Source organism: Tinamus guttatus, unplaced genomic scaffold, assembly GCF_059628265.1.
Source record: "Tinamus guttatus ecotype Peru unplaced genomic scaffold, ASM5962826v1 Tinamus_guttatus_pri_ptg000155l, whole genome shotgun sequence".
Classification (NCBI taxonomy): Eukaryota; Metazoa; Chordata; class Aves; order Tinamiformes; family Tinamidae; genus Tinamus; species Tinamus guttatus.
In genome coordinates this window covers 4680536-4707531 of record NW_028288689.1, presented here as the reverse complement: position 1 = coordinate 4707531, position 26996 = coordinate 4680536, and the positions used below count along the sequence as shown (strand labels likewise).

The 26996-nt window shown below is 42.8% G+C and overlaps 1 protein-coding gene across 2 annotated transcripts in view; it reads right to left on the bottom strand.

Annotated features, from left to right (window-relative positions):
* TENM2 (teneurin transmembrane protein 2) overlaps window positions 1–26996 on the bottom strand; it is a 415827-nt gene that overhangs the window by 138666 nt on the left and 250165 nt on the right. For both annotated transcript variants that reach the window (XM_088522621.1, XM_088522622.1), the window contains exons 4-5: window positions 24505–24739; window positions 11519–11757 (exon numbers count right to left, since the gene is read on the bottom strand). In XM_088522621.1, coding sequence (XP_088378747.1) covers window positions 11519–11757; window positions 24505–24739 — 474 coding nt within the window. The remainder of the gene's footprint in view (window positions 1–11518; window positions 11758–24504; window positions 24740–26996) is intronic.

Sequence of the window (26996 nt, the reverse complement as noted above, 5' to 3'; positions counted from 1 at the left end):
CCAGTCTCAGCTGGGTTGTACTCAACAGCAAAACACTACTCAAACAGCCTAAGCGTGAGGTTTCCCTTTGCAGGTGCAGGTGAAAGGCAGGCCAGGAAGCAGGGAGCCTTCCAGGTGGTATCCAGCAATTCTCCCAGGCTGAATTCTGCCCTACACCACATTCAAAGCTGTATATTCTCAAACGCACACACACTCAAGGCAAAGCAATCTCCCACGACTTCAGTTTATCTGTTATATATCTACTGTGCCATGAGTTAGAACTCTGTGTTAAGCAAATCATACTGTGTTTAAGAGCTTTTTTCCTATTCTGTTTACAATTTTCTGCTAGTAAATATGGGAAAAAGGATGAGCGATTTATGAATGTTCAGTTTATGAAGTCAAACAGCATATTAAAACAATACCTCATAGCACAGTAAAATAGAGTTGAACAGGCTGTTTTTATCCTGTGGTATATTTTTATAGAAAAAGAAAATGCAGAGATTTGTGGCAGGGGAAAAAATAAAACAGTAAAGATGGTGAGAATTACGTGTATTAGATATCTTTAAATCCTGATTTCCACTAAAATGAAAGATAAAAACAGTCCTGCCAAAGATCTGTATAAAATGTAAAAGAGGATATGAAGTTTGCAGCTTTTCACCCACAGTAATTTCCCTTTAAAAACACTGCAGGATAAAACTGAGCGAAACCTCCTTTACCTCCCTGCATCTCGTACTACCCCAGTCTCTTTGCTAATATGACAGTGGTTACTGCTGTACAGACGACAAAGCCAATGAAGCAGCGAGATGCATGTTGCTATTTGCTTAAAGGCTCTAAACTCACTACTTTCAGCACTTCCAACACACTTTCCTTAGCCCCAGGCTAACTGGCAATGTTTGGCCATGGTTGCCTCACCGATTGGAACGACCCAGGTTGTACTAGCAAATAACGAGCCCCCGAATTGCCTAAAGAGCATTGGAACGACAGAAGAAAAACCTGGCTAAGAGAAAACATCAGCAGCAGCGGGCACCCACTCAGGTAGCGTTCAAGGAGACTGTATATTCTCATTTGGAGCTCATTTGTTGCAAAAAAGAATTGAAGTTTAAGATAGGCCACGGAGTGCAATGTGGCAATCCAAGCAAGGAAAGGGGAAACAACTTTTCTGTATTTCTGTGAACAAATAGCTGTCCCTACCATCACATCATTGTTTTACTATTACCAGCTAATACAACCGCAGACAGAAAGTGCAGCTGCGGTCCATGGAATATTTGGCATTTCTGGCCCAAGCATAATCCCTCATGTAATGAAAAACCCATTTCTATTTCTGCTTCCTCGCTACTCTTCATATTGAAGAGGCTCGCGTCTGTCTCCTGTTTATTGAAGCTTATTCTTCATCTAGACAGCCAGGTCTGGTTAGTATTAGAAATTAGGTTTTAAATCACTATTTTTCTATTATTTATTGTAAGATTTCAGGAAGCCTCCAGAGGTACAGAAAAAGTCATGATGAGAAAAACACCCCAGTATTCTCAAGAAACTAAGCCCCAAATCCCTGACCCCTGTTAAAGAACTGAAAGGTTGCTAAGTTTAAAAAAAAAAAAAAATCCAGGTTATAAATACAATCACATTAAAGAGTTAACATGTCAGGAAAATATCAAATAAATTAATAACTCCCCACATAAGAGTAAGAAGAATAATCTGAAGATTACCTCAGCTTTTTCTTTCTTTCTTAATGGAGCAGCTCCATTAAGAGCTCTTCTCCTTTATCATGCGGTTGGAGGTTTGTATTTTCAGTGATTAGTGGACTCTCGAGATGGAGAAGGACACGAGTGAATCATGTGCATAAAGGATTAAAAATCAACAGGTAAACTAAACTTTTGGCTTAACAAATGTTTGGGGCCTTGCTTGGGAGCTTCATGCTCACTGCTGCCTTGTGCCCAATTCTAAGAGGTTCACCTGTATTTTTAGACTCTGGTTCTGCACTGCACTAAGTGTGCAGAGCTTTTGGGAAAGACCTTGGATGAGCCAGACACGAGCTGAGGGGACTGGGACGTTCCGGCGCGTTCCCCTTCTCTGGCAGCTGTTAGAAAGCACGTGCTGAAAAACGGTGCCACCTCCCTCACTGAAGGACTAGGTATTTGAAGGTATTTTGCATTAACCATAGACCACCCAACATGCTGCAAGTTCACATCCGCTTTTATATTACCTTGGTATACTTGCTATGCATACCTAAGATTTTTCCAACATTTTCTCAGCATATCAAGCACTATTTTCTTTCTTTTTATGATTCCTCAAACATAAAAATCCTCTAGCAACAAGTACATTCTCACAAAAATAAATAAGTGTCCTTTCTTCTGTGAAAGGAAACACTACCCTCTCACTTCTAATTCTGTTAAGGCAGATTCCCAACTGTCATGAACAAAACGGGGATTTGCTGCTAAACCACACACACCTTGGGTCAAACCAGCTTGCCCGAACTTAGGGAGGCTTCACAATGTTCTAGCTAGGAGTGCTAGTTGTACCTCCAAGTTCCTGATTTCCAGCTGAAATACTGTAACTTGTCCTTCTCTTTACGGCGTTAGACAACATCATCGTTTCTAGGTTACCACCCCCTTGAGAGCAGCAGGTGGGCTCTGTCCTTCCCGCTGGGACAAGGCCGTGCCCGACGGAGCAGCAGCCGCCCAGGCCGTCCGCTCGCCGGGGCGGACACGGCCAGGACGCGCTGATCAGCGCCCGCCTTCCTTGTGTGCTTCTCCAGCCTCCAGTTACCACCTTAATTACATGTGGGTATTGCACCCCAAAGAAAGGAGGTGGGCAGCCTCTGACATGGGAGAAAGGAGGAGATTCAAATACACAAAATAAGAGGTCAAAACTAATAGAGGACACAACTGGTTAACTTCGATATCAGCAAAACAACTATTAACATACTGTAGAGGCAGTATACACACGACAGACTAAATGACATTTTAAATAGTCTTGGCTAATCCAAGTCAACTCCTACAAGGCAAATACAGTATCACAGAAGCAGAGTAGATGTTCTGATCAGGCCAAACAGGAAACTGTTCCACCACACAGGCATTAGCATGTTAACACATTTTCTATTCTATGACTTTCCTCAGAAAGTATTTAGTAAGAAAAATGTTGGAAGAAATCAGCTGATCAACCAACCAGTAAATTAAAAAAAGTTTAAAATTAAATTAACTGCAGAACTGTTATGCATTATGCATATTAGCTTTTAAAAATTAAACGTGACAGAGCAGGATAAATCTGGACATATGAAAAAACAAACAAGCAACCCTAGAGCATATTTAAAGTTTTGGGAAGGTTCTGTAAGGTCAATACCAGAAAATGAAATTCTTTCCCATTCAGGAACCACCACTTGCCCATTCAGCACCAACACTTGTCCTTCCTACTAATTATTCGGTAATAGTCAAGATAAAGACATTAATAACCATATAGTGCAGTTCCAGAGTTACTCTCCAGTTATCACATCTGCCCAACTTACAAATCAAAACATGACTTTTCATGTTTCAGTCCTTTAATTTAGGCTTTTGATACCAGAAATCGTGAGTGATGAACTAGGACAGAACTTTCTCAACCCTAAGATAACAAATACGTGTTTCCAAAAAGGAAGCTCCCCGCACCCTTTGCCTATCCAACAACGTGGGTTTTGGGTCTCAGCCACTGATCGTGGTGGAATTCTGCTCTAGAAGACCAACATCCACTCAAACTCCATGCAAGCAGCACACATCCGTTAGAGCTCAGCACTCTCCGGGATTCACACAGAACTGCCTCAAATCCCTAGGGATGGGAATAAGGCCTTGCAGTGGCACAGGGGAGGGCAGACTGGCTAGGGGCAGCTCTGCAGGAAGGTCCTAGGGCTCGGAGCGGACGAGAGCTGGGCAGGAGCCAACAGCTGCCTCCTCGCTCCGCACTCCCTGCGCTGCCTCTGGACTAACCACATGCAGAGGGGCCTCCCTGACAAGTGACATGGCACAGGCTGACATGAGCTTCAGCCCAGATATAAGGAAGGAATTTTTCCCAAGAGGAGAAACAGGTGGTGGAACAAGCTGCCCAGGAAGCTTGGGAAGTCTCTGTCCTTGGAGGTCCTCAAGGCCACACTGGACTTCCCAGCTACCTCAGCTTTGAGGGAGGGCTTCCTCAGCAGGAAGGTGGGCTTCCTGAAGTCCCTTCCAACCTGAATTGTCCTATAATCCTATAAGCCCAAATCTGGAATGCAAAATTCATGGCAGGAATTAGATAGATTTATCAAGGCAGAGTTTTTTTTTTTCCTGCTTGCTGTACAAAGGATTATTCACAAGGCAAGACACAACCTGGATTTGATGTGCCAGGTATTCGAAGTTAGTGACCTTTCGAAGTCCAGGGTCCAACACACAAAGATTTTTTGTACGTTAGTGGTGAAATGAGCAGCGAGGTGGAAGCGCGACGCAGCAGGACTGCACTACACCAGTCTGAACACCAAAAGGAACTGTTTCTTAAACAGTTTTTTAGATTACCAAAAGGAGGCAATTTCCTCACATTATATTAAACAGCAAATGACGTTTTTTGTCATTTCATCAAGTGATTTTCTCATTTTTCCTGCCAATGCTTCTTTTTTCTTGCCAATGCTTTTTCACTGTAATTTCTGTAGGTTGCTGCCCTCTCTTATTACTTCACAACTTACATTTAATTCCTATTTTTATATGTTATCTTCCCACAAGTTCCTTGAATACATTCTTGTCTCTTTAGTGAGCTTCACCATTTTTACTTGTGATGTTGCTTGGCTTACAGAATATTACAGAGTGACTTTAGCGACACTTACAAAATCCATTTCACATCTTTCAAATTGCCATTTCCTCATTCAGCAAATCAAGTTACATTCTTAAGGGAAAACACTTTCTTCTAACTTAAATGAATAAATCTGTTAGTGTACTGAAGTGCAAAACATACAGTTAAAGCAGTACAGCAACAAATAATCTGTATAAATGAACCCATAAATGATCAACTGCTGATATCCGTATAAATAGCATCTGGCAGAGCAGTATTTTCCTCAGGAGACCTGAGACATTTTACATTGATAGTGAGCCCTTTTCAGAGAAAGGGACCACGGATATATTTGATAGGTGCACCTGGTTTAGTATTATATTAGCAAAACGTAATCCTCACGATCATCCTTTCCCTCAAAGATGGTCTCATGTCAGTACACTGGCCTGGGTTATAACGCACGTCCAGCTGAACTGCCGCTGAGCTTGTTCTTCTCTCCTCCCAGGCTGATTTCCGAAGAGCCGCTCGTCTCTGCTGGCCCTCTGTCCTGCTTCCTACCTGGGATTCCACGCTGAAATCTGCCCTCCTAAGCGCGTTTCAGAGCAGTCCCTGTTTGCACTGGTGATGGCGAGCCCAGACCGTGTGTCACGGCTCACGATATTCAGGGAGATGCTCAGGCCCAGGTAGCTCCGCACGCACTGCGATAATCCAGCTCCAAATGGAGTAGACTGCACCATCGAGCAAGCCACCCTTGCAGCTCCAAGTAAAAAAAGAAAAAATTTGTACCACACAATTGAGCATTTTACTATTAATTAAACTACTAGTTTTAAACACTATTTCTCAAAAATTTCTAAGTTAATCACTGCTATCCCGCTGCATTACATTGCTCACTTTTGTGATACTGGACCATATACCACACCACACATTTGAGAAGTGCAGCACCAGGAACTACACAGTGAGCAACACTTCTAAGCTAGGCGGCTTGGCTCAGGTTCACACTGAGGGCAGAGGGCACTTGATGCTGCCTGTCCCGGCAGGATCTCTGGCAGCTCGTGGGGAGGGCTACCAGCACCTGTGGAAAGCATGTCCTGAGACTCACCCCACACCCGGTTCTGCAAGAACCAACCAAAACACCCTCAAAAGCCCAAACCTAACACACAACATAACACAAGTTTTGCTCTTGCCAAGGTTGCAGAGCATGTATCCTGTAAAGGCTCTCTCAAGAGCTGCTGCCACAGAAGCTCACACGCCTCCTGCTTTTCTCCTCTGGCTGGTACCAGTCAGCAAGGCCCATTGAATGTGTCCTGTTTCAGGAGGGCACCCTGAAAAGCCAACCAGAGGAACCTGTGCTCCTCATAAACTGGAGAGTTTAAGCACCACGAGTGGTGTCCTACAAGAACATACTAACTGGTGGTTCATATTGTTAACTTCCACTTGGCACCGATTTTGAGTGAAATCTGACAGTAGTGACTGGCAACCAGAAGCCCTCTACCTCTCAGAGCTTTCAGCTTTGCATGGTTTCCCTTTTTTTTCCAGTCCTGGTTTGCAAACTATCTGGCATATTTGATTTCAGTGAAGCCTGCGTAAGACAAATGAGTGGTTACCTGACCCTACAAGTCACACAAAAAACTACAAACACAACAAGAAATCAAATGAAACATAGGTTGCCATTTGTCAAAAACAAATCAGAGGCAGCAAAAATAAATAATGCATAAAGCAACCACTTGTGCGGACTGTGTTAATGAACGCTGGTGTATGGAATCAGAGTCGTAAGACTACCAGCCCTACATCATCACTGAAGTCATCTGAATTAATAACTGCTCTTCATGTGAATGGTGAAGAGGGGAGCCAATCTAACAAACAAACATCAGCTGATTGTGGCAGCAGAGTCACTTGCAACGCTCTAGACTCTTCGCTACAATACTGCACAATTTTTGCATTCAATTTTTAACAGAAAAAAATATGAATGAACATTAAACTTCACATGAGCAAGTATGTTAATATCTTACTGATCTGTGGAAAGAAAGTAACTCAAGTCGACACCCAAAGACTGCACGTTTATGAAACCGTGGTGCATTACTTATCTCATCCAGAGCAGGGTGAAGATGAGACTTCTGTGCCCAAGGCTCATTTTATCTGAACCTCACAACCTTCATTATTTGACTGTCACAGAAACAAATGAATACTTTTGTGGCTATGGGAGAGGTAACAGAATACATTAAACAGTTATTTACCTCCTATTAGAGCCACAAACCACCTGCTCTGATGCTTTCTCATGGCAAGAAATTTACCACGTTTGTTCTGTGCACCACTATCTCAGGGCTGTAAATGTCAATATATAGGGGAAAAAAAAAAAGAATTTTTATTTGCTTAATTAACTGCCACAGCCTTTGGCAAATCAGCTCTTCACATAATGAGATTCATTTCACATAGCACAGGAGGGAATACAAAAAAGCAGTTTATGCAGAACTGAAGTGTATTTTACAGCCCATGTGTCTTTAAGACCAAATAATACTGAAGAATAGAAAGAGGGATAGTAGTTTTCCTGCACAGTATGTACACTAAGGATGTAATGCAAGTGTGCTCTTCTCCTTGTTTTTTTTTTTTTCCTTTCATCTTCCTAAGTCTCAGCTCATTCACACGATACCAGTAGCTAAAATAGCACCAGCACTTGCAGCTATCGGTGTGAGTCTCAACATCTCTATCTGAAGAGCAGCAACGTTAAACCTCCTGATGCTTTCACCCTCCACAGGAAACAATAGTTCCATTGTTCTCAAAGGAAAGTCTAAGTAGTCAAAATTACTGCTTTTGAACATACTGACATTTTGGTGGCCAGATGTTCTTGTACGCTCAAAGTTAGACTGGTAGAAGTCACCAGCACACAGACACCTCATGTTAGGCAGGAATCTTTACTGTAAAATACAGCGAGACTCTATTTTTCCTTTCCTTCCTCCTTCATTTTAGTATTTCCCCCCTCAAGTTTGGCATGAACCTAAGGAACTAAAAACCAATCTGCCATGACAAAAGCTTTCATCACTCTCCTAAATTCCGCAGTGAGCCCTCTGACAAAGACAACGTGTGCTATTTGCTTTTCCTGTGACACACTATAAATTACTTTGGTGCAACGAGGCTTTACAGCCAGGCCAGTATCTTCAGCATGTCCTGACTGGAATGGCTGGTTACAGGGTCCTCAAGCGCCACCCCGGATAATGGGAAAAACTGCTGGGCTTTGGGAAACGACACCTGCCACAGGCAGCACTCCAGTGCAATTGTATTTAAGTACTCTGTGCTGAAATTTGCCGAGCTGTTGTGAAGTATTACCAAGTCACGGATTTTCATGTGAAGAAACACAGAAGTGATAACAGTGGGTTAGCTAAACAGGTCGCATTTTGCGATATAGCTAAAAAAATTAACTGAAGTGGATTTCTCATATCCTCTGCCATGAACGTAACACATTTAGTCACAGAAATATCTTAAAAGGCTCTTTTTTCATGGAAACTATTTCAAATATTTTTGACTCTGACTCTTCCTTTAACCAAAACAAAAAACCTGCTTGGCTTGCTTTATTTCCACCCTAGTGGAAGCGACGTGTGTGGGAGTTTCTGCAGAAACGCCTCCCGGGAGATGGGATTTACGTAGAGAACCGCAGGCCCGAGGTCGCAATCCGCACGCACAGCCAAGTGAGCCCACGCGGCACGCGCGGAGGCAGCGCCGCAGCCCCGCACACCGGTCAGGACAAGCTTCAGAGGGATGTCTGGGAAAAGGGGTCAAGATGGTAGTGCCAGGAAAACTTAATGCCTTCCTGTCCACAGACTCAGTAAGAGGAGAGTTCGTGTAACTGTTAGGTGGCATTTTATGATCTAAAGTATCAATCCTCATCTATCTTACAAAAGTAAGAACAATTATTTTAAAATGCCCCCTATTTAGAAATCATTACATGCCACCCATAACCCTTTGTCAGTCCTCTGAAAACAATATAATTTAAACTTGTATAGGAAATGTTCTCAATGAACTGTTTTGATACCCGCATCTTTGTTATAACAGGACAATTCATTTTGAACCTCTAAAGTCTATGAAAATGTTGAATTAATTCTTCAATGTAATTTACTTTATGGCTGCCAACACTGCATTTTCATTTCGCCCTGCAATAGTCTTTGCTAGCACTGCTAAGATCTTCACAGATCATAGAGCATTCACAAACCTAATAGCAAACCATTTGTCACCCATTTGGATGATTTTTTTTTCCTGCAACTATGACTTTTAACATATGTAACCTTGATCACATACCCTCTGCAAAGGCAGGGAGGAAGACATTGTTCTCTGTGGACTTGCATGGCAGAAAAACATGACAGCGCCTTCAAAATGCTCCCATTCCTGGAGGACTGACAGTAAAATCCATGAGGAGAGATTTCTGCTATAGGGACTCGAGCGCTTCAGCCAGCACGTCTTGATGTTGAGGGAACTCAAACTACAGCCTTCTTCATCCCAAGACTAGCAGCTCGCCTGCTTACGTGAACAGCTCTCCCTTCCCCTTCAGCCGAATCATGTCCCTTTTTCTTTTGTGGTCTTCCTATGTGCCTAAGGCCATGGAACTTCTTTTTAGTTTTCTTTCTTTTCTATCTCCAACCCTTTAAGTTATGATCACAGTGGATCCATCAAATATATCCACAGGATTAACTGTACCTATTTTCTGGTTTTGACAGCTACTCTTCAAAGTACTTAGTCTTTACTTTGTATGCTGTGAGGCTTGTCAGCTCTCATTACCTAATCCTTGAGCCAACACTTGCTTTCCAAGCCCTGCTTTCTCCTGCTCACTAGCCAAATCCCCACACGCTCCTCATTCTCAAGTCAGCAAAGACAACCACCAAAACATCTCTCCAAAGCGCTCTCTTATGTTGTTATTTGAAGCGATAGATCTTTTGTTAATTATTCAAGAGCAATGCATTGCCCTAAAGTATGTCTTGTCATAAACAGTAAGAAAAGGAAACGCTACAAAGCTGTAGAAAGCGCAAAGCTTTGCTTTAGCTTCCAGTAATGTAAATACCACAAAAAACTGTGTTTTATAATGCACCATTTCCAAGTTATGTACATGATTAAAATATTTACTTGCAACATATAGCTTCCCATGTGCATAAGCACTCTGAAAGGGAGCTACTGTATGGTGACTGCCAAGTTCAATAAATCATGAGCTTTCCCATCTATTTCTTTATCTATGGAAGGAAGGGGCTGCTGGTGCAAGGCTCCCAGCGGTTCCTCGGGGCCGGGTCCTGCAGGGCACTGGCCTAGGCAGACTGCAGCAGGAGAGCAGCTGGGCTGCGCTCGCTCACTCCCATTAGATATTGATCATGTAGGGAAGCTCGCTACTGCAGAGAAGGAGGTTTCTTTAGAAAGCAGTGTCTACTCCGTAGAGTCACATTTTATGGGACCAAACGAATTTTTCTCTTGATATGGAGAGACGCAACCCGACCTGGTCTTCCGCCTTGCATTCCCTCCACAGTCAAGGCCACCCTGGCCACACAAAGCCTTTGCTCATCGATTTGAATCCCAGACATTAATCCTTCAAAGAACAGGCAGGGGTAGTCTGTGATGCAGATGCTAGCCTACCCTCTGCTGTTTTGCTTCTTTTTAATTCCCAAATAAAGTTCTGCAGAATATTTCTCTCTCCCAGGCTACCAGCCGCGAGACTGGATGAAGGGGCAGATACCATCCAAGCAGATTATTAACAGGGAGAAAATTCAGTGCATTTTTTTGGGCTTTCTAGCCCTATGTATGAGCCTAGCTGATTATAGCAGTTAACAAATAAATATCAGCACAAACAGATTCAGGGATGAACTAAAAACCAACTATAACATGTCTGGCAAGTATCGACATGAGATATGGACAAGCTACCATAATGCTGCAAATCATCCAGGGAAGCTAGAGAGCTTGTACAGACTGACATTACCAGTTAGCTATTGTCGAGGGCTCTGTAAAAGGTACAAAATGCCCAGCTAATTTCTGTAGGCACTTAGAAAAAGCTCTCACAAGATGATAGAAAACAAAAAACAAAACAAAAAAAAACAGCAGCATGTGCAAAAAATCCTCAAAAGACCACAGACTGAATTATAACATGATCATTATTAATGACATTAATTAAGCATAACATGCTCCTTATTAATATATTGGTTACAAGAACTAAGTGCAAATTCTAATTCCTTCTATATTTGTGTCTACAGACTACTAAGTATGAGTGGAACATGGAAACTAGTACACCAAATGGGATAGCCACTATTCAGATTTAACACCAATAGCAATTTAGGCATGTAAAGATACATTTACTGTTCATCAAAATGAATTTGTTTTTCTCTCAGTGCAAAAAGTTATAGCAATATCTGAGTTCAGACCCAAGTAATTTCCAGCACAGACGTTAGTCCACTACCTATCACATTTTTTTCAAGTATTTTTAAAATGTATGGTAGGATATCACAAAAATCATTATTTCAAGCTCTGTTTGGATGAACAAAGATGAGATATGCATATCTGACACTTAAAGTTAACACTGCATCCCGAAGGATCGGAATCACTCTTGCTCTTACTTCCACAATGCCAGTGAGCAGGACTTGAAAATATTTTTTTCTGGTCAACTGGTAGAAAGAATATTAGTTTTATTTTTTTTCCTCCCCCATACTAAGAAAACAAAGGCATGAAAAAAAAAAGGAAGCATCCTTTTACCTGCTGAGTCTTGATTTGCTGACATAGCCTAAACAAAACCAATGTGATTAGACAGAGAAAATGGCCTTACCTATGAAATAAGCTAGGAGGATGGCAAGCAGCACTGCAGCGGCGATTGCAGACAAGGCAGCGCATTTCCAGCTGCAGTACTTGGAGGGCTTTTTCAGCTTGAACGCATTCCTGGAGAAAGTATTTCTAGGTAACAGTCTGGGAGGTGGAGTGTAAACTGTTCCTGAGGTCAACGGGTAACCCGGGGAAGAGCTACTGAAGAGTGGAGTGGTTCCAGAAGAAGTCTTGAACAAGAAATGCCTGTAAAACAAAAGTGAAACACAGCTCAAAGTGGGAAGTTCTGTGGGAAGAGAAGAGAGGTGAGGATATATCCCGTGCCTCCCCAGCTGCTGTAGTGTCTTAAACTCAACAAAGAGAGTTTTGTATGAAGAAATAAGGAGCTGAAAACTCAAAATCTTTTAGCACTAGAGCATAATACTGTCACTAAAGCAATAAGGTGTGTACAGTTTATACGATTCTTTAAGAAGCAGTTTTAATTTTGTCAGAATATCTTTTCAAGCCTTTCTGTAATTTGATCAAACTTGACCAGATATTCACTACAAAGCCCCTCTGGCCCATTAAGGGTCTTTTCACAGCTGTTGAGATGCACCTGTAAGGAGTAGGAGCAACCTAGCAGCAGAGCTCACATTCAGAAGCAACGGGACAATTGGTGCTTATTTGCTTCTACTTGATTAGGATAAAATAACTGATTAAATTACAAAATACCCAGATGTTTATTAGTTTAATAGAACTCTTTAACTTTATAGAAAGCATCCCTGCTGAGCTTACAGGTGCAGAGGATCTCCTTGTACTCCAATAAGTACTCCAAGATCAAAAAATCTGTATTCTCATTAATACTTTTGGTAAAAGCTGCCAGGAAAAAAACATGCTGAGAGGCACTTTAGTACAGTATGAGAAAGATTTTTGCCCCCCCCCCCCCCTTTTTTTTTTAAATGATATTGAGGTTTGATTTGGCCACCTGAAAAAAATCAACAAAAGCATCAGCAGAAACAACTCAGCAGACAAAGAGGACTGCCCAGGCATTTGTGAGGAAAAAAACAAGGGAGAACACATACTAGGGATAAATTCTCATAAAACCCTGCCAGCATTCGGATACAGAAAATGGAGAAAGCAGAAGAGAAGACTGGCTCCTCTCCGTTAACTCTTCATGGTCAGAAGCGACTACGAGCCAGTGACTACAAGCCTGTTCCTGGTAAAGTATGGAGAGAGAGGCACAGAATAAAGGCGGCCGTCTTCAGGGAGGCAGGCTGGAACTGTCTGGATCAGCGAGACTGAGTCAATATTAATACATCGATAGTTCAAACACTGGCAAATGGAAAGAATGGTGCAGCACAGAACTGCACTGAGCAATATTTTCATTAATTACTTGGTCAGTGGGATAGGAAGGCAGCTAATAAATCTGTACACGAAACCAATCCAAGAAAGGAATACATAGGCGCAGTTCTGAAAAAAAGAAAAAGTAGAAATAGAAAAAGAGAAATCATCACCAAGTGGGGGAGTAATCAGCTACACAGACACCAGAAGGAAAAAAACATCTAGGCATCATTTCTGGGAAAAAAGCAAAGAAACAATCAAAAAACACGTGGAGGTTAGAGCAGGTACTGAACTCAACACAGGTAAGTCTGTCATACTGTGAAAAATAAAGAAAAGGGAAGGAAGGAGAAGCAGGGAACAGCAGAAGAGGGAGAGAGAGAGAAATGTCCATTTTGGTTGGGAACAGTAGCAGTGGACCTAAGTTTCAGCAGGGAAAACTTCATTTAGAAATCAGAGGAAAGACATCTTGAACTGCATAGATATTTAAGTACCAGGTAATCTGAATGCTGCACGTGCTTTAATGCTGGAGATGTTAAGAAGTAGGTTTGGGGGATAATTCAGATAAAGCTGCTGCTGCTTTGAGACACAAGACCTTTCGAGGTCCATCCCATACTCTAACACCTTATCGTTTGGAAAAATAACGAGTGTTCCCTGGAATCAATGAGATGGCAAATACTCAGTAATCTGTAAAGCCAAAATTACAGTCTTGAGAAAAAAAGTCTTATTTCAGATATAATAACGTTAAATTATTTTCTTCAAAGTATCAGAATGAAGGTCGCTCTCAAAACACCTGTTAGAACTTTAAAATCAATTTTAGTCACTGTTTATTACAATAATAATTCTAAAGTTTGCAAGTGAAATGCATTTCCTAAGTATGTTTTCCATCCCCTCACCAGGCAACGTGGACCCTTCTATGCACACAGCTTACTTCACACTTACAATGCAGCACCCTGGCATTGACTCTGAGCAGTATTAGAGCATTTGTTCTGAAATAAAGCCCAGAGCACATTAAATTGCACAGGCTTCGCAGGCAGGCAGGAGAAGGAAGGCTGCCTGGCTTCCCAGTTCTATGATTAAACATTCACATTTGAAGACGGTCCCTGAAAATCTGCTTTTTTATGCAGTCATTAACCAAGACCATTAACAAACATTAAGAATCACTTATTTTGACACTGCAATGATTCAACTAAAACCGCTAGTGGGGAAGAGGCAGGGCCATCATCAGGCTGGTTGTGTGACGCTAGATCTATTGCCGTTTCTGCTCCTGCTGTCTGATTAACACGTGATTAACGTGTGTCAGCAGGGCCAGCACCAGCCCTTGCTGCCGGCTCCCCAGCGCGGGGACAGCAGCGGGGACCGAGGCACCCGGAGCACACGGAAGGACGGGGGGAGGAGGGAGCGCCACGTTTGCTGCAGAGAGCTCTAACGCAGCCTCATTTCTCACGCTCCTGCGAGGGCGCCTGGGCCCCTGCCCTGCCGCTCCCCATAAATCTCATGCCTTTGACAGCCCTTTCAGGCTGGGGCTTAAGGGTCTGCAACAAACTCTTCTTATGGCTCTTTCTCTCAGTCCCAAAGCAGGTTTTAGAGGATGGAATGGGAAAATTGCAGTCCTTAGCACTGTCTTTGTCTGAAACATTAAGGTTTTTAACCCACGAATTTTATGTCCTCTTTAGCTGAGGAGGCAGCTACAGCACCAACAAAAGTTTTAATATAAAGCATTGTTCAAGTAAACTCAGATATCTAACGGAACTCTGTTCCCATTAAAATTGAATTAATGAGGATCTCGAAATGTTTCAATAGAACATGCCAATCATAGCCCGTTTCACGTGGAACATGAAGCAAAAAATAAGACTTCTGCTATGATTCACTTGGAGATATATGAAGAATATAAAGGAAACCATAATACTTATACATGCAAACATGACCTCTCTTATATTGCTAACACTGCTTACAACTTCACAGAGCAGAAAAGGCTGCCTGAAATGATGCATGGAATTGTGTCATTCCCAGAAGAAGAAAGAGGGAAAAATATTGAGGGAAAAACTCTGAATTTTGTCACACATGCAAGTCCTATTTCGAAAGCTGCAAGTTTACTGACTCTGCTGGAAGACTTCTGCCATCTGAAGACGCTGCATCATGTCAGGTACAGTCATTAGGTCATCAGAAGTTATAGGAAAATTATATAACTAAAGATATGTTTAACACTCACCACCAAATCATTTTGGGAACCTGGCATTCTGTTCAGAAACTGGAGAGCAGATGAGCAGAAATACTCTAAATTATAGTAGGAGATGAGTAAAACTAAGAACATAATGGACAAAATGCTTGGAACGTCCAGATTTTTAAGTCCAGATTCAGCTTCAAATAGAAATAAATTGACTTGTCTCAACCCTTTCCATAAACCCAATGGTCTATAGCTATGTTTCTATATGGGATTTGCAGTGCTCTGCCACAAGCAACCGTCTGTGGACTCAAGCTGCACAGAGAGCAGATGAGCATTTATCTACATTAATTACAGTCTCACAGCCATAAGACTGGGAGATATCGCACAGTGACTGCTTATTAAAAGAAATGATCTGATTTATATCCATGCAGTTAACTTCAAATAGATTCCATATTAGAATTAAATAGATCACTTGATGTATTACCTATTCCCCTATCAAGCACTATGAAGAAAAACACATTCTGCATCTTATAATTGGATTTGGATTGAGATCGAATACTTGAATGTAGACTGATCTGAGATTTAGGTGTTCAGTTTGGGACTAAATTTACATTTGAAGAACAGGAGGCAAAGTCACTAAGTCTTAGTCCCAGTCTCTAATATTTTGTGCATCATGAAGACATCCTTATACTGACTGGCAAACAGCAGAGTATGATTGTGTGCATGCAATGACTAAATGTCCCCAAAGCTATGGAAATACTCTGCGCGCTGCTCCCAGAAAAAAACCCAACATTCTGCTGCTCTCGGCCGTGCCCTGCAGCGCGGGCGGCCAAGGGCAGCAGCCTCCGTGGTGGCGGCAGGGCCTGCCGAGGAGGCGCAGGCTGCGGTGAGCGGCCTCGCCGCGACAGGCAGCGCTTCAGCCCCACGTCCCCGGGGAAGGTGACACCTGCAGCAGCGGAGCTTGCACAGGGAGACCTGCCCACGGTGTGGCCAACCCATGGCGAACCAAAGAAGCTCGAGTTTGTAGGTTTTGTTTGCCATTAATTCCACGTTCCCCATAGCATTTATTTTTCCCCACAGGAAAAGAGGACTTCTCGTGTTCGGGGAACATGGTCTGAAGGAGACTTTACTAATTCCCATATTCTCGGGGAAAATATATATTTTTTCTCCTTTCTGGCCCTATTGCCCTGGCAGCACACTGTAAGGATCAGATGACGGGGCAGGGGGAAAATAAATCATTTTTGTGATGTAAAATTGTAATAGAAAGGAAAAACAATACTCTATAAAAGAAACTGCTTCTTTCCTTCTCATCCTATCCTAAACATAGTTTTTATGAAAAATGAAAAATAGAGAGCTGTAATACTTAAATGTTAATAGTAATTACTAAACAGAAAAAAGACCCTAAGAGTAGTTATCAGCTCAGTTTATAGGTGCTAACTCTTACAAATGATCCTTAAACTGTAGTAAAGTCATATTTGTCTGTAATTTTCGGAGACATTTATTCACAGAGTAAGAAAATATAATGAAATATGGAGCACAACATGCTGGCTTCTCAGTGAAAATATATCTTTTGTTGTCCTCCAAGTCCTTCTCCAAAGCAGTGGCTACGATTCATTTATGTCAATAGAAAATGGAAAGTGGCTGCCAAATTCAGAGAGTGAAATTTCATGTCAGTTTTCTAATTTTCACACAAAAGAAAACAAGATTAAAGGGAACTCTGAACTATTCTTATGCCTTTTATGCATAAGAGAATGAACTCTGAGCAGGTGATTGATGCAAGACTTGGTTACCTGCTTAAGTGTCTCTCAGTCTTTCCCCAAATGGGATTTAATAGCATGTTTTGCTGCCAGGTTCTGGCAGAGCATGCAGGATGAGCAGCCAGCTTTACCCATCTGAGGGCTCCTTTTGATGTGAGAGTTTACTGTTCTCTTGGCTGCCGTGGCATGCAGCAGGGCATAGTATTTTTGGAGGCTGATCACAGAAAATTCCAAATATCGTGTTTTAAGTATGACAAGTCCTCAATAACGGTAATGCATTAATGATCAATAGGGGAAAAAAAAGCACTGGAGGAGGAAGACAGCTTGGCTAATCACAATCCATGCTTGTGCCAAATTTTCCAGTGGCAGCCACTTTTTATGGCAAGCCTCTTTAAAGAAATACCTTTTAGATTTAGATAAAGATTTTAGTGCAATTGAGTTCATTTATGTAACTTAACTGATCAGTATTTTTATAAAAATATTTGTGATCCATTGGGAGCTATGAATATATATTAATCAATTATTAATTATCAAAAGGAATATCTTTGTCTATTTGTCCACATAATAAACAGAAAGAAAGTCTGAGCTATCATTTCCTGGGGTATAAGACAGGTTCCCAGAGACACAACCTAATAACCAAAGGCACTGAGCGATGCCAGAAGAGGGAGTCGGAGTTTGCTGCTGCGCCAGAGCAGGTCTTGCCCTACAACACGCCTCGTTCTTTCAAGACTATCCAAGAGAGCTGCTACAAATGTAAAACAGCCTCTACTCGGCAGACTCATTTCCACACGCACTGTGAAGCCTTCGCTCAGACGCGCCAGGCGGGCCTGTCCCCAAGGAAAAGGGCAGGTGCCCAGCAGGTGCCTGTGTCGGTGCCCAGCTGCACGAGCTCTGTGCTGTCCCAAGCGTGTCCCTTTGTGCGGAACAACCTGCAATGTGCTCATCCCCACACTGCTGGCCAGGGGGTTGCAGCCCTCTCCCTCCCCAGCCTCCGCCTCAGCTGCCGCCACCACCTCGGCTGGTTGGCAAAACCGCGGCCCAGCCCCTCAGAGCTGCCAGGTTGGCATGAAGAGTTGTGAGGAAGATGGAATAAAACCTGGAAAGGGCAAGGATTGTTGATCCGGGGACCGCTAGTCACTCAAGAATTCCCCAGGGACAACACCAACATGGGAAGGCCCAAAATCTGAAAGGGCAAACACAGGCACGCTAGTAAGGATGCACCGAGCCCATCCGCTCAAACCCCCTGCCGCTCAGCCCACCCGCCTAAACCCCAGCGAGCTTTGGCAGGGGTCACCAACAGGGAATTGCTTCACACTTTACATTACGCACACCCTCCCCCCAGGGCCTCCTGAGCCCAGCTAAAGATCCTTGGACGATGTGACCCACAAAGGGATGTCAACGGCTTCTCTGGGTTTGTGTCAGGTGAATCTGCACTTAAGCCAAGCTAACACGCCAGTTACTCTGTGTCCGCCCTTACGCTAAGCGGGAGAGGGGCTAAGGCAGCCGTTGAGCAGCTCAGACCACAAAACCTTCGCCTGTTGCAGTGGAAAGGCTCGGTGCCTTCTGCACCCCAGTGCTGACAAGGATATTGCCTCGTGCAGTGGAAATGCGTTCTTGCCTACATATGTTATTCCTCTAATGATGGTAATGACAACAATATTTAAAATGTCCTTTAATTTTTAGCTCTCTGCATCAATTAATGAAGTAAATTTCAGAATATTTCTTTATTATAAAAGGCACACGTAAGCTTTTCACTTTCCCTTAATTCAACTACTTGCTTAAGTGAAAGTAAAGAAGAAACACTAGCAAAGAGGCTAAATTAATAAGCAATTTAAATTCCACAAGTAATAAAACTGTATAATAATAAACTCAAGCCTCCCTGATTTTTGCAATCAAAAATTTTGCAATCAGTTTACATACAAATTTAACAAAAATACAAACCCATGGTACATCAGTTTTGTTTTTTTTTTTTAACTAATAAATGCCACCATGACTCTTCCAGGCAGTCACATTTCCACTCAGTCTTCACAACCCAAAACTTAAAATCCTGATGTAAATCAACAAAATCATGAAAATATGCAATTATTAACAATCTAGAAAAACTACAAGCATATGTGTACATGAGCAGGAATACATCTAGACTGAATTTCAGAATCATCACTACCTTATCCTGCTTTTGTAATGTTTTTCTCCACCCTATTCCTCTCAGAGCCTACATCTGTTAGGAAAACAGCAATACAGTAGTCTGCTAAAAATGACCTTTCTACAGTGTTTCTGGGATTCCTCCAAGTACATGACCAAAATCTGCAAGAAGTCCCTGGGGATGCTTCTGGCTGTACATTACTTGACTCTTTAAAATGCTTTTGGTTTTAGAAAGATGGAGAATCTACCTGTGCGGACCCCACTTACGTGCCCCTTCAAATAACCTTCACATGCAGGACTGCTCTTTAGGTGTTATTCAGGAAAACAGGGGAATGAAGGAGCTTGATCTTGAAGGAGCTGAGCCCTCATGCTGCTATAGCATAGATAGCTATAGCCTCTAGTTTTGCTGTTTAAGTAGGTTGTAAGTGAAGACCATGTAAGAAAAAGCAAAATTAGAGTGAGAAGTTATTCCACTGTTTAAAGCAGTATTGTGCTGTTTGCTCTGCCAAATATATCCTAGAAATCTGCCTTAACAAAGGGAAAGTTTGATCCAACTATTCTATTCCAGAACATTTTGCATCATGTGTCGAGATATCAAAATACGGGGACGTTATTCGAACAGATTATTGAAAAGAGCAGCTTAAATTTGGAGTCTCCACATATTCAGCAACTCCAACGTTACCTACTCAGGTCCAAAGCAGCTGGACATACCAATACAGAATAAATGAATTTAGTATTAGCAAAATGTCAGGTATTTAAGTGGCTTCTCTTGGAAAAAAAAAACCAAAAAAACAAAAACAAAACAAACAAACAAAAAACCCCAAAACGCAAAAAGCTAAAATCCAAAAAGCTAAAATCTGCACTAAAATCCAAGTACTAAGACTTCATGTACTCTGTTGGCTCTTTGGCCATGACAGCTCCAGACAGCACAGGCGCTATGGTCCATATTCCTCCCGTCCCAGCCTTGAGGCTGCAGCTGCACGAGTGCCGACACGGACATTTTGCTGCTCCGCGCGGCCCTGGACCGCACTGCTGAGAACTGGAGCATGCAGCTCAGGGCTGCTTCCTCCATCAGCCTCGCAGCTCCGTTCGGCCTAGATTCCTCTCCTCAGGCTCACCCCTGAGCCCTTGGAATCAGACGTGCAAAAAAGTCTGCACTGAACCCTAGGATCAAGCTAATATTTTGAACAACAACATTTTGTTAAAGCTGATCTGAAGAGATCGCTCCATTTTGGAAATAAGCCCAAATCTTGGGCCATTACCCTTATACTACAGCCCACAAGAACTTCTAAGGAAATCTGAGTTTTATAATTAGCAAAAGTCACCATCATCCTTTCCACTAAAACACAAGAGAAATGCTAGCATGTAATATGCTACACTCAAGCCTAATAACAAATCTTTGTGAGCAAGTTCAAAGAAACCATAAACAGAAAAGCGCTAACATGCACACAAAAGTTATCTTATAACACCGTGCTTAAGAATATTTTTATGAAGAATGAGGCTACTTTGATATTTTGTTCCCCCTCCCCCCAAATTCAGTGTTATTGACTGCAAAGGTCCCAGCTAAATTTGTACCAGCACAGAGCACAGGAAGCAGCATTAGTCCACGAGGCAACCTCAGACAAACATCGACCCAGAAAAACGAGCATCCCTGAGTTTAAGTGCCGAGTTATCCTCGTTTCCGAGTCAGTCCCTTGTGCCTGGCGTCCGCAGGGTGCCCTGCGTGCGGCTCCCGCAGCAGCGCCGGCTCGGGCAGCGCCCGGAGCGGAGCCTCGGCCGTGCCGCGTGCTCCGTGCTCGGCCGTCATTCACCCGCGCAAGAAGCCGTGGTTAAAGGAGCCATAAAGGAGCGTCTCGGAAGCGGGAAGCGCAGAAAGCGGCGCCCTGGGAAGGAGGAGGAGGAGATGCTTCAAAACAGACTGCGGGAGGACAATAAAAGCTAAAGAGCATTAAACGGCAGCTCGGAGCTGAAAGGTAAAGCAGCCAAGTACTGCAGAAACGAAGCACAGAAGGGGCAGCGCCGCATGTTACGCTGATGCGTTTGTACCTCTCTCAGAATAATTCAGCCCTTCTATTACAGACTCGTTTTCAAAGAAAACAGAACAACTAGGCAGCTAAACCAGAGGCTTGTTGTGCCCAGAAAGAAGCAGCAGACTGATATAATCAATAGTAGTTTGCCTTGAATCAGACCTAAGGACACTAAAACAGCATAACTAGCACCACTGCACGTTAGGTAATATTGCAACTCTGCTAATAGCAACCAGCTACTGCAATACAGCCAAGTGTAATTACATAAAAAAGCAGAACTGCAAAGGGGTAAATGGAGACTGGTGCTACAGCTGCTTGAGAAAGGCATATTAAAAAAATACATGTGCAAGCAACAACATCTGCAAGCAAAGATGCAGAGCAGGCAGGACAGATGCATGCCTGGGAAACCAAAGTAATCCTGCAGGAAAAGCAGGAGATGTATTTGCTGGAACCAGAATAAGCCAAAGGATGCCTGTCCAGGGCTCACCCCAGGACTCCTCCCCAACACAGTCTTTTAAACACTCCCATCATAGTGATTGCTAACTTCCTAATTTATTTTTATATACTTATACATGTAAATGCGTATGGTCTGACATTTCACATTCGTGCTTCCAGATACTATGTTGAAGCAACAAGGCAGGACACCTGTGAGTTTTGCATACAGTGACTTGAAACTAACTTATTTTTAGCCTAAGAAGTTATTAAAAAATGAGCATTTCATTGAATTATTTTCTTTTCAATTAAAAACAAACTTACTTCACATCAAAAGGAAATTAAAATTCTGATTATTCCCCTCTCCCCCTAATCAATATTGGAACAACAGCCAGGAAGAGACTCTTGTCTCCTACACAGTCTAGAGATTCAGCCTGAACTGCCTAAAACTGGGAAGGAAAGAAGGAGGGGAAAACAATTCCTACCAGCAAATGCCAACATGCAAATACCAGCAAACACCAAAATGCAGATATGGGAGAAGAATCTACTGCAAGTAAGTGAAAAGTGAAAAACAAAAGTTGCCAAACTCCCTTTCCTAATAAAAGCTGGCGCTGTCAGCAGCAACTCTGCCTACGGAGCAGCTCTGCTCGTGAGATGAATAAACTGATGGCAAGAAACAAACTAACACGCAGGGCTGCGCAAAGAGGTAGCGCAAGAGGGGACAGTGCGTTGCATCAAGGGCAGAGCTATAAAATAGAGGCTCAACTATCAAGTCAGCCAAAAGGCCTCATTCATTTCTGCAGCTTGTCGTAGGAATTTAGAGGAAATGCCAGTTATACAAAAGGTGAAAGAATTACAGGGCAATTCTCAAAGTCTTGAATGATTCTGCAGGCCTCAATTTTAGTAAAACTGAATATCAGAAAAACAAGACATGATCATCATCATTTCAGTTAATATTCTTCCAATATAACTTGTCATGAAGTCTTAAGAGGTGAGTAATTTCAAAAAAAAAAAAAGAAGAAAACTCAATCCCAAAGCTTCTTTGGACTTGTTTTTTCTTAGAACACAACTCTGTGAGAGGATGCTTGCTAATATCTTAATGCTTGACTATGCAAAACTTACAGAAAACCTTGAACTAACAGCTGATATTGCACAGCATCCAAAAATCAGAGCTCATGCAAAGCAATCTTTTGCCATCAAAACACATACGTATTGCCTGAGATTTTACCACAAAAAAATAGAAAATAAGATGATCTTACTTTGTAATTGAACTGTCTAGTTTCCTCAGTAAGCACAAAATCAGAAATTTAAAATAAAAGCACGAGGGCTCTGTTTCTGGGGAAGCTAATACTATGATAAAGATTCATTTTCAAATATCGCAAGGAATTCCTTTTCTACCAAGGACTGGTAAAATGGCACAATCTCAGAACTGACATATTTCAGATACTCCTGCATCCAAGAGCAGCTTCATATGAAAACAGATTGTCAAGTATCAGTAAAGACTTAATTTAGATGGGAATCAAGAGTATCCATTCTTATCTTGGGCAACGAACTATGCAGTGACAACTGGTCCAGACTGAACAGACCCAACATTTTCATATTTTGCAGTTCTTAATAATAAATACCAAATTAAGGGTGCCAAAACTTAAATCTCTAGTAGCAGCAGATCCTCTCCACAGAAGCAGCAATTAACACTGCTTCACACCCCAATATTTTTTGGCCCAAATTAGCTCGTAAGCCTTTGAAATTCATAATTCCTTTCCGCTCTCTTTTTGGAAATTTCAGGCTTGCACCTTCTTCCAGCCTCCCCTCAGGATAGGCCTGACACACTGTGCACAACGTGGCACAGCAAACCTGACTTCCCAGAAGAGTCTAATTCAAACACAGCATCTCGGAGGCGGTGGCAATCAAGCAATTAAAACCAGTGTAAGAGTCAGTGCTACAAGCAGCCCAGCTTCTCTTGATCTATATTCTGTTTATAGCTATGCAGGCAAGCAAGACCATTCTATTACCCTGTCCACTTTTGTCACCTTCATTTTCCTTTACACTTCATTTTCTAGAATAAAATAACTTTCCACTCCATTAATGAGAGAGGGCAGCCTGGAGGTATTCACATTTCTGCTCACTGATATTCTCAGGAGCGCGTGGCACGGCTTGGCGCTCCCCAACGGCGCAGGCAGAACGGCGAGATGACGGCACGCTCCCGTGAGCGGGGACGCTTGCTCCTGTAAACAGCATCACAAGGGCTAATTGCAATTTCTGGGAGATCAGCTCTGCTATTTAAAGCACTAGTTAAATACGCTGAGCACTCCATATCCCAGCTGGCAGCAAAACAGAACATCCAGAACTGCAGTTTGTCAGAAATTCATTCACTCATTTATTTGGCAGGCCTAAGCGCTGCACCTTTCAGGTTATATGCACCTGTTTGCCCTTCCGGGCATCAAGCTGTTAACATGTACAGAAGAGATTAAAATGAGCTTGCATACTGGAGGAAATATAAATTAAAACTACTGTACTGTCAGTCTTGAATCTGCTATTGTTTTGCAAGATCTCCCAAAACGCATCATTTCAAATGAGTCGCTGTTTATTACTTCAGGAACAGCAGAATGCATATTTTATCAGCAACACACAGTCAATACACCTTATAAGCAAGTTCCCCGGAGTCTGTGAGTAAAATATTTTATATTAATATCACTAGGTGTATGCATAAGAACCATCAAGATGAATAATAGTTTTTAAATGGGACAGGTGAACAGAGAGAGGTCTAACTGTCCATCTTCCAACAGAGAGCGAATCAGGGACTTGCAAGACATCTGAACGCAAGAGCTCCCCATGTTGTGGAAGCAGAAAAGCATTCTTGACACTAAGCCAGTTCAAACTCTCCTTATTGGCCAAATGCTTTTGTGTTTTTCTGCCTCCTGGGCAATTCGCTTTTTGTGCACATGAACACATAACCCTCAGTGCACTGGCATAGTCAGATATAGGTCCATTTCAAACACCGAAAACCTTATCACCTCTCAGTCTTGTTCCCCAACACAGTTAAGTGGCTACTTAGTTATCACATAAAATGTTTGACTTGGTTCAAAGGCCCCCCTGTACTTCAGACAGCCACACGGACACCCTCCTACCCGTGGCTGACCACACGACCTACCTGGTCTCCAGCGGCACGTTGCTGTTGAGCACCCAGCTGTCCTGGAGCTGCACGGACTCGGGGGTGGTGGCCAGGTCGTTGGGCGCCGGGGCCGGCGCGTGGATCTGGGGCCTGCGGTTGGTGAGGGAATTCCTGTTGAGCGAGTTGGCGGATGAGTGATGATGGGACAGGGAATGGTTGTGAGGAGGAGGGAGAGGTGGCCTCAGCGTTGACTGGCTGTGGTGATTTGGAGGGCCTAAAACAGAAAAGAAAAATAAATCACAAACGTGTGTTGATGACATTACTCGTCTCCACACTTCTGGTAGACCATCTAGTGAAAAACAAAAACCAACAAGGACCCAAAGGCCAGCTCTCACCAGGAGGCCAAGCCTGCTGCCTGCTGTTAAGCCATGGTAGAGTGGGGTCAGAGACAATAAAGCCGTTATTTAGAGTAGATAGGATGCTCAGAAAGGTTACATTTGGATTTAAAAATAGTTACCCTGTACAGACCAGCTCTGGAGACATGTTCCTCTCGGGAGCTACGAGCCCAGGAGCCCAACCTGGCTGGGCTGCGCATATGCGCGGAGCGTCTCACTGCGGCCGCCGGCGAGGCGGAGCAGCCCCGCTGCCCCGGGATGGGCGCTCTGAACACAGCCTGCAGCCTGCACACAACTCCAGAGATCTCCATCTGCCTTCCCTCACTGCTATTTTGCCAGTCAGCATCAAATGATGAGCTGCATTTGCGCCAGCAAAAGAAGATTAAGCTCCAAATACGAAAAGATAGCCACAACACAAGGATGGTGCTTTCATGTTCATCAGCACAACCAGGATTCAGCTGGTATGTTTCTACTTAGGAAAGGCACAAACGCACATCAAACCTTGCAAACAGGGCTACTCTTTCAGTTCTTTCGCAGAAAAATGATAAACAATATTTTGGAGAGATAAGGAGGGAGGATTCACACTTTCCTCCCTCTGCAGTACTGATGTGTTTGCCTGGATAATAAAATAGAAAATGTGCAACCACCTTAAGTGAAAAAACACATGAGAAAAGGAGAGGTACAATGAACAGATACCCTTCTAGCACAGCTACTTTGCTTAAAGGAAATAAAAAAATATATAGAATGATAAATACGTTTAAGTGTAATTCTATATGTTGTGATAATTTAATTTTAATAGAAATAGAAAAAGAGATTAAAGAAAAATGCTAAGCGGATTATTAACTGCTTGCTTCAGTCATTATGTTAAGTTGTAGTCTTCTGCTGAACAATAATTAGAAAAAGTAACATTAGCTAATTACAATTATAATGATGTATGTATGTTTTTAGAGGCTCTGAAGCACATTTTGCATTTAATGAATCAAACAATAAAAGAAAACATCACAAAGGGGAAAATGTTTGCAGCAAGACTGATCTGTTTTCATATGAAACACTGAAATACAGAAAAAAAAATGCTGAACTGCTCAATTAACTGTAAGTTAATTAAGGCCAATGGCTTTTCAAAAACACAGGGCCCCATGGGGCCGGGAGCACCCAGCCGGGCCGGTGCCTGTGAGCGGGCCGGGGCGGCCTGGGCTCGGGGACCAGCCCCTCGGGGGAGCGGGGACGGCACCGCACGGGGGTCTCTGCGGGCCTGGACAAGCACCGCGAGGTCAGGAGGAGCCCTCAGGAGCTACCGGGACTCTCAAGACATGGAAAAGTCATAGTGATAATAAAAACAGTTTCTGTGAACTGTACGTGTGGCTTTAAATCCGCACCAAAAGAACTTCCTTGAAAATGGACCTCCCAAACAGGGAGGCTACACTTTTAAATGAAGAGAAGCCTTTCATGAACACGGACCAAATTCCAGATTCCTCCTATCTGCTGCTCACCTTAGCTACTAGCTTAGCCTTGGATATCTATAAAATATTTCCTGTTTCATATATAAGCTTGAAAGAGCTAGCTTAGCCCAGCAAGCTTTACGCTTAAGCCCCCACGCGACCCTCCTAGCACATCAAATGCCCAATCCAGGAGGTCCTATGCCACCCCCCAGCACGTGCCGAGTCAGCCACAGCAGGAAGAAAATGTGTTTGGACAATATCCACATGCACAGAAGCTTAAGTGGAATTACTCTCCTAAAGCCCCTACCCTGGCCTGAAACAAAACATGCTGGGTTTGGATTCACTAACTGGGCAGTTGTGAGGAATAAAATGCACCCGTGCTATGAAGCACTCAGAGGATTCGCATGCTTGATGCTTTCACTACTCGAGTCACTTTTGATGCAGCTTCTCTTTTGGGAAGATAAATAAGGACAAGTCACAACTTAGAGAGAAACAGCCGTGCCAGCTGTATGCAGGCTCCGAACCTTGCAACCACAAAACCAAAAAGGCTGTTGGTAAAAGGGAACCAACCACAGAGCGATAAGAACAAACAGGATTTTTGTAAAACTAAGGAGGCACAAACTGATTCTAGTTGCTAAGAATTATTTTGAAGTACCTCAGTACTCAAAATTCTACAAGCTTTTTCATAAGTCTATTT